A 13,179-nucleotide genomic window follows, 5' to 3' on the forward strand; every position below is an offset into this window, starting at 1 on the left:
AAGCAAGCTAATGATAAGAAATGGTGGAACAGAGTAGCTGGCCAGCCGCTTTCTATCTCTTGGCTTCCCTGTGGCCCAAATGGTAGCCCACTCTGGCACACCGATTTTCGCCTGCCTTCCCCACTGCACCTCTGCCTCAGTTTGATGCCAGTGCCACTGCTACCATGTGAAGACAAGCTTCCTGCAGCCAGCTACCCCAGCCCGTGACACATCAAGATCATACAACTCCCCTCACCTTTGTCTTCATCTGCTGCTTGGACAAGTAATCATGTCACCTGCTGCTGCTGGACACTCTTGGTCCCCATGGTCTTGCTGCCTTTGGTGCTGGCCATGCCTCCCCTGCTGCTGCTGACCTTAACTAGCGCTTATTCTTTTGGTAGGGCTTATATTAGGAGCACACTAAAAATCAAACTGGGGATTATTTTTGGGATAGGTCTTATTTTTGGGAAAACATGGCAGCAACCTATATATATGGCCAGTTAGCAATACAGACAGGAAACAGGGCCCTTGACACATTCAGCATTTGAGACCTGGGAATGTAGCCAGGTTTTCAGGGCCTTATGAAAGGCCAAAAGGGTTGGGGCTAATCTAATCTCCATAGGGAGGATGTTCTTTAGAGTAGGGGGCCATTTCAGAAAAAGCCCATCTTCTACTCCCCATCAACCAAAACTATGGCTGAAGGGATCTGCATTATCTGTAAGAACTTAGTAGACAGAAAGACCCTGTCCCCCACTTGGTAATTCACCAGTTTTGCTCTCTTCTTGTCGGCTTGAGACTTATGTGCTTGGTGGGCTTCATCAAGGGGTTTACAGGCTACCAGCCAATTCAATCTCATATGATCCACCTACTCTTTTAACATGGGATGTTTGGGCTCCTCTTGTGGTAGCTCCAGAATAGGCACAAAGTCCTGGCCATAAATTAATCTGAACGGAGTGAACCCAGTGCTGCTATGCACTGTTCTGTCTGGGTGCCCCCAGACTTCAGCACCAACTGGAAAAAGCAGCCAGACACGCTGGTAGAAAAAGCACTTTATAGTTTTAAAATAAACACAGAGGAAAACCTGTTCTTCCCCACAGGCAGGCTATGAGCCTTCACAGCAGACCTCTTGCTGGCACACCCACCTTTTCCCCTCAAGGTTTCAGTATTCAAAGTCACAAGCCAGAATTCCAAGACGCCAAAGATCACAGCCAGGTCTCACGACTCCCAAAGATAATTCTCCACAAACCAGGAAGGGTGGGTCTGCCTTTTTAGCCTTTCCGGAGAGCACCACACCCAAACCCAGCTGTTGCCCATTCAGTGCTTGAAGTACCTGGCTAATTGTCCCCTTCGTTGGATTGCCCTTCTCTGCCGGAAATCTATTATTCCTTGTGCCTGGTCATCTAAAGAATCCAGGCTGCTTGCTGGGGAGAGCTCCCCCTCGGGTTGAGATTCCTCCTCCTCGTCTGCCTGAACCTCCTGTTCCTCATCTTCCCCCCCTGAGCAGAGAGCCGGCAGAGGGTCAGCCGTTCCCTGTTCCTCATCCTCCCCCTCTGAGCAGAGAGCCGGCAGAGGGTCAGCCGTTCCCTGAGGGGCCTCAGACGGAATCACAACATGCACCAAATTGTTATAAATTATCTCTGCAAATGGAAAAGAGTTCACTCCAATTATCTTGTTGATTATTTATGTAGCAGCAAAGGTACTGCTCCAATACTGAGTTAACCCTTTCAAACACTACATTGGTTTGGGGATGATGGGCAGAGCTTAGCCCATGGGCGGAGTCAAGAACCCGAAGTGAATTGGATCCCCCCCCCCCGTCTGATATGATCCATTCAGGCACCTCATGAAGTCTATGCACATGTTGGATGAACATCTTAGCCAACTTTCTAGCCAATGGGATCTCCAGGCACACCACAAAATGCACCTGTTTAGAAAAAAGATCAGTAACAACCCAAATCACTGTGTGTGTCCCCACTCTCTGGCATTTCAACAATGAAATCCATCAATATTTCCTTCCATGATGCCCCAGGTCTCACCACATCTTGCAGCAATTCTTGTGGCCGACCGGGGGTCTTTTTGCAGCTGCACACATAGGACAGCTGGCCACATAAGCCTCAATGTCCTTTTTCATGGAAGTCCACCAAAATTCCCTCCTCACCAGATGAAGGGTTTTTACGAACCCAAAATGTCTCACCATCTGGGAGTCATGAGCCCTTTCCACTATGACCACCCTCACAAAGGACAGAACATACAGTCTAGATCCTACTCAAGCTAAATTGTCCCATAAAGTATATTCCATTGAATGAGCTTGGACATCATTAGTCCTCGGAGAGGGGCAGCATACACTTATGATGTTACCTAATTTGACTAATGAAAGATCTGCAAAAAAGCAACCAAGCTCAGAGAGCACCAAGGACCCCTGATTTTTATCTCTTTTTCCAGGAAATTCCATTTTGTTCTCAAGACAAACATAGTTAGAACAGATTATATGTGATAATTTTGTTGGACTGTTTTTCAAAAGGTAATGCAGCCATGATCGGATAAATGCCAGAAAAAAGAGAAGCAAACAATCCAAAACACTTCACTCTGGAACGGTGTGTGTCTGGAGGGTGGAAGATTATTCTGTTCTGCTGGGCTCTATGGTATGAGTCTCCCGAAAATTTAAGGGTAAAAATTTCAGAAACACACACACACACTTGAAAATTCAAAAACCAAGTTCTTTATCACAAAACTCAAAGGAAACAAAGCACCCTTTTTGTATTGCAAAGAGCACTTGTCCCAAAACAACCTTGTAGGCTGTACAATCCCCTTAATCAGTCCTTAAGTACTTAGCTACGTAGCAACTGTGAAGAAACGTCACAGCCCTCCTTCTTCCATGAAGTGAGACACACACACTTTGCTCTGCTTTGGTTTCAAAGTGGTGAAAAATCAACAAAATCTGGAAACAGCAAGGCATGGTCCTGAAGAAACAACGATCAGATAATCTTCCACAACGGGCAAACCAGCAGACTGCTATTTATATCAGCAGCTCTAATTACTGGAGCCCCACCCAAACACAGGTGGCCTCTCTTATCTCCTGTATTATTATTATTATTATCATCATCATCATCATCATCATCATCATTATTTATTAGATTTGTATGCCACCCCTCTCGGAAGACTCAGAGTGGCTCACAACAATGATAAAAAACAGTATTATAATGAAACAAATCAAACATTAAAAAGAAATATATAAAACCCTATCATATTAAAACCAGACAACACATACATACCAAACATAAAATATAAAGAGCCTGGGGAAAAGGTGTCTCAAATCCCCCATGTCTGGCGGTATAGGTGAGTCTTGAGTAGTTTACGAAAGACAAGGAGGGTGGGGGCAGTTCTAATCTCCAGCGGGAGTTGATTCCAGAGGGCCGGGGCCGCCACAGAGAAGGCTCTTCCCCTGGGGCCCACCAGACGACATTGTTTAGTGGACGGGATCCGGAGAAGGCCAACTCTGTGGGACCTTATCGGTCGCTGGGATTCATACAGTAGCAGGCGGTTCTGCAGGTACTCTGGTCCAATGACATGTTGGGGTTTAAAGCTCATAACCAACACTTTGAATTGTGATTGGAAACTGATGCAGGCCACAGAGTGCTGTAGAAATGTGGGCGAATCTGGGAAGCCCCACGATGGCTCTCGCGGCCGCGTTCTGCACGATCTGAAGTTTCCAAACATTTTTCAAAGGTAGCCCCATGTAGAGAGCATTGCAGTAATCGAACCTCGAGGTGATGATGGCATGAATGACTGTGAGCAATGACTTCCTGTCCAAATAGGGTCGCAACTGGTGCACGAGGCGAACCTGGGCAACCGCCCTCCTCGCCACAGCCGAAAGATGATGTTCCAATGTGGATCGAGGAGGACGCCCGAGTTGTGTACCCTCTCTGAGGGTGTCAGTAATTCCCCCCCCCAGGGTGATGGATGGACAGATGAAATTGTCCTTGGGAGGCAAGACCCACAGCCACTCCATCTTGTCTGGGTTGAGTTTGAGTTTGTTGACACCCATCCAGGCCCCAACAGCCTCCAGGCACCGACACATCACTTCCACTGCTTCGTTGACTGGACATGGGGTGGAGATGTATAACTGGGTATCATCCGCATATTGATGATATCTTACCCCATGTCCTTGGATGATCTCACCCAGCGGTTTCATGTAGATATTAAATAGCAGGGGGGAGAGGACCGTCCCCTGAGGCATCCCACAAGGGAGAGACCTAGAGGTTGACCTCTGACCCCCCACTAACACCGACTGCGACTGACCGGAGTGGTAGGAGGAGAACCATTGAAGAACAGTGCTTCCCACTCCCAACCCCTCCCGCCGGCACAGAAGGATACCATGTCGATGGTATCGAAAGCTGCTGAGAGGTCAAGAAGCACCAGGACAGAGGACATGCCCCTGTCTCGGGCCCGCCAGAGATCATCCATCAACACGACCAAAGCAGTTTCCGTGCTGTAGCCGGGCCTGAATCCAGACTGTTGAGGACATTTCCTCAATTGGTTTCTTCTATGCATAATTCTGCACCTGTGTGGGTCTAACACTTCCTCATCTGAATCGACCAAAGATAATGGAGATTGGCTTCCTGGGCTGTGTGCCAAGCCCCCCTCTTCCAAGTCACGCCCACCTTCTTCTTCGTCCAACGAAACTGCACTACCTGACTCTGTCGCCAATAAAACAGGCCTATGACATATGAATGTTTCCCCTGCATCCACCTCCCCATTCCTTGGGGCAGGAGCTGGGCCAGAGCCAACCACAACAGATACCATGGTATCAAAGGCCACTGAGAGGTCAAGAAGCACCGGGATAGAGGAATGACCCATATCCCGGGACCCCAGAGATCATTCATCAGCATGACCAAGGCGGTTTCTGTGCTGTAGCCAGACCTGAAACCAGACTGAAAAGGGTCAAGATAATCAGTTTCCTCCAAGGACCACTGGAGCGCCATCATTTTCTCAACAATCTTACCCACAAAGAGTAGATTGGAGACTGGCCTATAGTTCTTTAACTCGGCTGGATACATGGACAGTTTCTTGAGGAGTGGTCTCACAACTGCCTCTTTCAGCAACTGCGGAAAGGACCCCTCATTAGAGGAAGCATTAATCAATGCCTGGATCCAGCTGCATGTCACCTCTCTACTGGCTGAAACCAGTCAGGAGGAACACGGGTCCAGCAAGCAAGTGGAGGACCTTACAGCTCCAATGGACTTGTCCACCTCAGGAGTAACGAGGTCAAACTCACTCATCCTACACAACAGGACCAAGCCCTGCCCCTGTCACCTCAGTTTAAATTCCCCAATCGGAGTCCAGGTTTGTCCAAATCTGAGTGACTTTATCTACAAGAAATTGAGCAAATTCCTGAGCAAGGGCTCCTCCGCTCCCTCTGCCTCCCTTCCTGCTTCAAACGCTCTACTATCATCCCAGTGCCTAAGAAGCCCTCCATCAAGGAACTGAATGACTACAGACCAGTTGCTCTAACATCTGTAGTTATGAAAACCTTTGAAAAGCTAGTGATGTTCCACTTGAAAACCATCATGGATCCACTGTTAGACCCCCTGCAATTTGCATACCGAGCAAATAGATCGACAGATGATGCTGTTAATATGGCTCTACACTACATCCTTCAACATCTTGAATCTCCAATGACCTACCCTAGGGTCCTCTTTGTAGACTTCAGTTCAGCATTCAACACCATCGTACCGGACATTCTCAACCAATCTAAATCAGCTAGTGGTACCTGAAGTGGATCACAAGCTTCCTAACAGACAGGAAGCAGCATGTGAAGCTAGGAAAAATCACATCAGATAGGTGTACAATTAGCACAGCCCCCACCCAAGGCTGTGTACTCTCACCACTTTTCTTCTCTCTATACAATAATAACTGCATCTCAAATGATCCATCTGTTAAACTACTGAAGTTTGCAGACAATACAACAGTGATCAGTCTAATTCGAGACAATGATGAATCCGCATACAGATGAGAGGTTGAACAACTATTCTTGTCGTGTGACCGGAACAACCTAGAACTGAACACACTCAAAACCGAAGAAATGATGGTAGACCTTAGGAGAAACCCTTCCATCCTTCCACCTCTCACAATACTAGACAACACAGTATCAACAGTAGAGACCTTCAAATTTCTAGGTTCTATCATATCTCAAGACCTAAAATGGTCACCTAACATCAAAAACATCATCAAAAAAGCACAACAAAGAATGTTCTTTCTGCGCCAACTCAGAAAGCTCACACTGCCCATGGAGCTGCTGATACAGTTCTACAGAGGAATTATTGAGTCTGTCATCTGCACCTCTATAACTGTCTGGTTTGGTGCTGCAACCCAACAAGACCGACACAGACTTCAGAGGATAATCAGAACTGCAGAAAAAACAATTGCTGCCAACCTGCCTTCCATTGAGGACTTGTATACAGCACGAGTCAAAAAGAGGGCTGTGAAAATATTTACTGACCCCTCACATCCTGGACACAAACTTTCAACTCCTACCCGCAAATCGTCGCTACAGAGCACTGCACACCAAGACAACTAGACACAAGAACAGTTTTTTCCCGAACGCCATCACTCTACTAAACAAATAATTCCCTCAACACTGTCAGACTTTTGATTAAATCTGCACTTCTATTTCTACTAGTTTTTCTCATCATTCCTATCATCCTTTTCCTCCCACCTAGGACTGTATGACTGTAACTTGTTGCTTGTATCCTAAGATTTTTATTAATATTGATTGTTTCTTCGTTGCTTATTTGACCCCTATGACAATCGTTAAGTGTTGTACCACATGGTTCTTGACAAATGTATCTTTTTCTTTTATGCATTTCCAAGAGCATATGCACCAAGACAAATTCCTTGTGTGTCCAATCACACTTGGCCAATAAAATCTATTCTATTTTATTCTGTGCTAAGAAGGGAGCAGGTCACCTAAAAAGGGTGGCTGGGCAAGAATCCATAGAGGCAATATGGGCGGAAAGATGTGTGCATTTTGCCACCTTTATTATCACTAAGTAAGGCCTAATAAAGGCTCCTGCCTGTGTTCAATCAGATTCAGAGTTACTGGTTCTCCACAGTCATTCCAGGTATCTCTTTTGCCGTTTCATCTCCTGGATCTCCTCGGAAAATCAAGGAGACCTCCGGGATCCACTGCTGCGGAGAGGCTGCAAAGGCGCAATCCAGTCTAGAGCCCCCCCAGATGCAGCCTTATTCCAGGCTGTCACCAGGGACTCAGCCAGACTTCAGACAAGAGAGTCAGGTATTTCCCCAAACTTCCTCTGAACCCTTCAGGATCCATTATGTGCCTGCGGTGGAACCATCTAATCAGCTCCACCTCCCTGTAATGGGGATTGGCATCTCAAAGTCCAGCCTCAGCAGGGAATGATTTGTCCAAGACAAGGGTGAGATAGCTATATGCCTTAGTACCAGATCATTTCTCCACTGTCCCAAAAGAAACACCAAGTCGGATGTGTGTGTCCCCCTATGATTTGGACCCTGAATTACCTGGGTCAGCTCCATGATTGCCATGGAAGCCATGAACTCCTGCACCGCCTCAGAGACTTCGCCGAGCGATGGTAAATTGAAGTCCTACAGGACCATAAGCCTGGGGAACTCCACCACCAGCCCAGCTATCGCCTCGAGAAGTGCAGCCAAGGCTGTTGCAATGTAGCTGGGAGGCAGGAATATTAACAACAAGCCCACCTGAACCCCGGAGTCTAATCTCAAGAGGAGAGATTCACACCCAACAATTTCTGGGGCAGGTACCCTGTGAGGGCTTAGAGTCTTCTGGAATATGATTGCCACTTCCCCACCCCTTGCCTAGTGTCGTGGCTGGTGAAGAACATGAAACCTGTCTGGGCACATTTCCGAGAGAGGAAACACACACACACACACACACACACACACACACACACATCTCCCTGCCAGGTCAGCCCTCTCTTCCAAAAGCAATTCTTGGACTAGGGGGCCTTGTTGACAACTGACCTAGCATTGAGTATATATACAACAACAACAACAACAACAACAACAACAACAAAGACCTAGTAGCACTCAGTAGGAAGGACTGTTAAATACTGGAGAAATCAAACTGGAACAAATGAAAAACAGAAAAGAGGCATAGAAAGGCAAAACATTACATGGACAATACATTAAAAAGCAAGAAAGCAGATTGTAACAAGATCTGGTAATGATTAATAACAGGAAAGTTGAAGAAAGAGAGAGGGGCTAATTCTGGCTGCACAAGACCAAGCCTTAAGAATAAATGAATACTAAGTCAGAATTGAGAAGAAGCAACAGATAGCAAGTGCCACCTATGCAAAGAAGCTGAAGCGGACCAACCTGGCTAACTGCTGCAAGAAGACTGCACAGACTGGCTATAAACAAAGGCATGACAAAGTAGTAATAATGGCGCATCGCAAGATCTGCAAAAAACTCCTGCTGGGACTATAAAATAGAGAAAGTATAGAAAATAAAGACGCTAAAGTGGTCTGGGCCTTTAGAATTCAAACAGAGAGGCACCTGCCACACAAAACACCCCATACCTAATAGTTATCAATAAGAAAGACAAAAAGTCTGGATAATAGATCTGGCAGTACTAGACAGTAGAATAGAAGTGAAAGAACTAGGGAAGATAACAAGATACAAAGACTTGAAAATACCAATAGTCACAGACACCTTGGGTGCAATTCCAAAGTAATTGGAGAACTACTTGAATACCATGCACATTGACAAATTCACCATCACTTAAAGCCACTTTATTCAGAATTGTGTATATCCTGCAAAGATACCTCTAACAACATCAAACATCACATCTGCCTATCCCAAGCCCTTGGGAAGGACTCAGTAGGCAAACAAAAATGCCAAATGCATCTGAACATCTGGCTGGCTGTTCAACAAACAATAATCAAAATACATGGTAGTGAACAATGTGTGCTCTGAGGAAGATGAGCACTTTGTCAGAGATTCAACTATAATGGATAGGTCTCAGAGGATATAACAATGTCTCTCCCATAAATGAGATCTAATTTACAGAAACCCCATACTGCTCAATCATTGCTCCATCAACAAGGACCACACTAAGTGTTGAAATTCCTGGCTGAGCAACTAAAGGCAGCAACTGTAGAATAATGGGAAGGAAATCTGTTTACCTATTGCAATGAAAATTACAACTTACATCCTGAAACACCCTCAAACATCTACTTCTGCCTATCCCAGGTCCTTAGGAAGACTTGTTAGATGGATAAAAATGCCAAATCCTGTCTAAACCTCTGGTTGATTCTGTGATGAACCATAATAATAATTATAGATAAAAATGACAAATCCAGTCTGAATATCTGGATGACTGTGTGACAGACCATAATAATAATAATACCTTATTCATCCCTATGCAAAGGTTAAGAAAGATATCCATAGGCTGATGCCAGACCATAACATTTTCAGAAAAACTGGTAATATAGCTAGTACACAGAATCACTTAAATATAAATCACCTAGAAATTTTGAAGTGCTATATTTTACCTTGTTTCCCAGTTTAAATACTTCTTCCAGTTTTGTAAGGTTTGTATTTATCATGATGGAATCTGTATCACCATAAATCACTTCCAGATTCATCTGAGGAATGGGAGAAAGAAAGAGAGAAAGTTACTTAAAATAGTATCCCAAAATGCTTGTACATTAAAAATCTCTGATTTGAAAAAACCTCATAGTAGGCAGAAACTGGAGTGTGATACTGAAAAAAAACTTATTTGTTTCCATGTTGGCCTTTCATGACCCCTAGTTTTTTTGGATCTAATAGCATCAATTTGTTGAACTATCCAAGGAAAAGTAAGCATATTCTAAGTCTGCAAAAGAATAAGTGAAGATGATTTTTTTTTACTTTAATAAAGACATTTGAATATTAAGATTAAGATTTAAGATTTATTAGATTTGTATGCCACCCCTCTCCAAAGACTCGGGGCAGCTCATAGCAACAACAATACAATACATAGAATTCAACCGCCCGTAATTACAGGGTAATTAGTCCAGGAAGACACACAACACACAATAAAAGGAAAACCCAAAGGTTTTTATAAACAGAACAACAGAAACAGCTCCCTTTTTAAATGTCAAAGGGATTTTCTGGTACACATAAGGCACAGGTTAAATGCAATCCAATTGCTCACCCAATAACTGGGAAATTGAGTCCAATTCTAAAGTCCAGAGAGTCCACACACAATCTTGAACAGCACAAAAACCACAATCTTGACGAAACAATGAATCAGATAAACTGCCATGAAGCTAAAACACCAGGTTGCACTTTTATCTGTAGCACTAATCATAGCAGCCCCACCCAACCACAGGCGGCCTCATTTTCTCTTGTAATAATCCTTCAGTTGTTGTCTCCTATGCATCACTCTACGCACGCGTGGATGTGTCATTAATTCTTGTTCAGAATCCAAGGATGATACAGATGATTGATCTCCTCCTGGGCTCTCTGCCAAACTCCCCTCTTCCCTGTCACTCACGCTTCCTTGGTCAGAGGAGGCTTCGTCGGCAGATTCCATCGGGAGCAAAACAGTCCTGCGGCATGTGGATATTTCCCCCACATCCACCTGCACATTCCTTGTTACAGGAGCTAGGCCAGAGCTAACCACAATACCATCCCTTCCCGGAATGCTCTCCCATGGCTCCCGCACAAGGGACGAGGTTTGTTTTCAAATTGTGCATGAAACGCCTGGACAAGGACGGGAGCATCAACCAGGGCAGCCTCCACCCACGAATAATCATCAGGCTCACCCTCCACCCATTGCACAAGATATTGAAAACAATCATCCACCCAACGGGAGTCCCGGATGGCATGGATCATGACCTCGGGCAGATGATTCCGAACACAGGGGGCAGGCAACAAAGGGACACTGGGACGAAGTGGGCACTCAGGAGAAACAGGTACCAAAAGGGAACGATGGAAAATGGGGTGAACACGCAGGTTGGCAGGCAACATAAGCCGATAGGCCACTGGATTGATGACCTTCTCAATCGGGAAAGGGCCCATGAAGCATCGATCCAGTTTACATCGAGGTAATTCCAAAGTGATGTGTTTGGTGGATAACCACACCTGGTCACCAACAGCCAACAGGGGGACGTCTCGCCGGGACCGGTCCGCCACCCGTTTGTAGTCCTCTTTGGCCTTAATCAAATACCACTTCACCATCTCATGAACCGCTTGCAGTTCCAATAAGAAGTCCTCTGCTGTGGAGACCGAGGAATCTAACAGGGTTAATGGGAAAAACCGGGGTTGGAAGCCATAGTTTGCATAAAATGGCATGAGTCTTATGGAGGTATGCCGGGAGTTATTAAATGCAAACTCCGCTACCGGCAGGAAACGTGACCAATCAGCCTGCCGGTCTGACACAAAGCACCGCAGGTATTGTTCCAAAATTCCAATGGTTTTTTTTGTTCCCCCATCAGTCTGAATCTGCTGGGTCGAAGCAAGACACACTTGGATCTGTAAAGTAGACATAAGCTCTTTCCAGAACCGTGCCGTGAATGGAGTTCCTCGGTCCGACACAACTCGATCTGGAAGTCCATGGATCCAAAATACATGTTGCAAAAACAATTTAGCGAAGTCATGGGATGTGGGTACCTAGCGACAGGGGATGAAATTGATCATTTTTGTTAACATGTCCATTACCACCATGACTGTGGTGAACCGCAAAGAAGAGGGCAAGTGTGTGACAAAGTCCATGGATACAGCCCCCCACGGCCTCGTGGGCGTTGGCAATGGCTGTAATAATCCTGGCGGGGCCCCTGTGGCTGACTTGGCACGACACCGTTCACAGGTGGCAACATACAGATGAACATCATCTTAGATTCGCGGCCACCAAAATGTTCGAGTCACTAAGTCCAAGATTTTAAACAAGCCAAAATGACCCGCCACAGGATTGTCATGGCATTGGGACAGAATCAATCCGTGAAGCGGCCCTGCTGTGACGTACAACTGCCCCAGGTACCGGAGCAGTCCCTCAGCAAATGTTCAGAGAGAATTGGGCACCATCTCCCTCACCCGCTGTGCCGCAAACCCATCCCCCTGCTGCATCTCACGGATATGCCTCCGCAAGTCAATGGGGTCCTGGGTAGCAGCTAGCGCTTCCGCTGGCAAGATTGTCTGTAACAGGGCTGGCTCTTTCGGATGCAGAAACTCTGGTTTACTAGACAAAGCATCTGCTTTGGGATTCTGGAAGCTGGGTGTATACCGGATCCGAAAGTTGAACTTTGCGAAAAAGAATGACCAATGTATCTGTCATTAGTTCAACGTTCTGGCCGTTAGCAGATATTCTAAATTTTTATGGTCGGTCCTGACCTCTACCTGATGCCGGGTGCCCTTGAGATGATGTCTCCACGTTTCAAATGCCGACTTGACTGCCAAAGGTTCCTTTCCCAGATCGTGTAGTTTCTTTCCAAGGGCGTGAGTTTTCTGGAGTGGTAGGCACACGGAAACAAGGTGCCACCCTTGGGACGGGCCTGTAGAAGGACAGCGCCGACAGCAACATCAGAGGCATCGGTCTCAACAACAAACGGCCGACACGGATCTGGATGCTGCAACAAGGGCTCTTTCATGAAAGGGTCCTTAAGAAGTACAAAAGCCCGCTCCTCCTCCTAACCCCACTGAAATGAGACCCGTTTTTGCAACAACCGGGTGAGAGGTGTGGTCAACTGGGCAAACCCTGGTATGAATGTGCGATAGTAGTTTACAAACCCCCAAAACCTCTGCACATCCTTGACTCTCCTTGGGGGTTGCCAGGTTTTTAGTACTGATACCTTGCACGGGTCCATGGCTATACCCCCTGGAGAAATGACATGACCTAAAAATTCTATGGTGGTCTGCAAAAACTGACATTTCTCCAACTTAGCATATAAACGATGCTCTCTCAACCGGAGCAGAACACGGCGCAAATGACTAGACTTGGAGGGGGCATAATGTCATCCAGAAATATGACCACAAAATGGTCTAACATGTCCCAGAATATATCGTTCATCAAATGCTGGAAAACAGTCGGGGCATTTCTGATGCCGAAAGGCATCACTGTATACTCAAAATGCCCATATCGGGTGCCAAACGCTGTTTTCCACTCATCCCCTGGCTTTATACGAACCAAACTGTAAACACTGCGTAGGTCTATCTTGGGAAAAA

At 45.9% G+C, this 13,179-nt stretch overlaps 1 protein-coding gene across 3 annotated transcripts in view; it reads right to left on the minus strand.

Annotated features, from left to right (window-relative positions):
* Positions 1 to 13,179, minus strand: part of POLA1 (DNA polymerase alpha 1, catalytic subunit) — an 801,468-nt gene that overhangs the window by 500,446 nt on the left and 287,843 nt on the right. For all 3 annotated transcript variants that reach the window (XM_070750673.1, XM_070750672.1, XM_070750674.1), the window contains exon 28: positions 9,528 to 9,620. In XM_070750673.1, coding sequence (XP_070606774.1) covers positions 9,528 to 9,620 — 93 coding nt within the window. The remainder of the gene's footprint in view (positions 1 to 9,527; positions 9,621 to 13,179) is intronic.

This window comes from Erythrolamprus reginae, chromosome 4 (genome assembly GCF_031021105.1).
Source record: "Erythrolamprus reginae isolate rEryReg1 chromosome 4, rEryReg1.hap1, whole genome shotgun sequence".
Classification (NCBI taxonomy): Eukaryota; Metazoa; Chordata; class Lepidosauria; order Squamata; family Dipsadidae; genus Erythrolamprus; species Erythrolamprus reginae.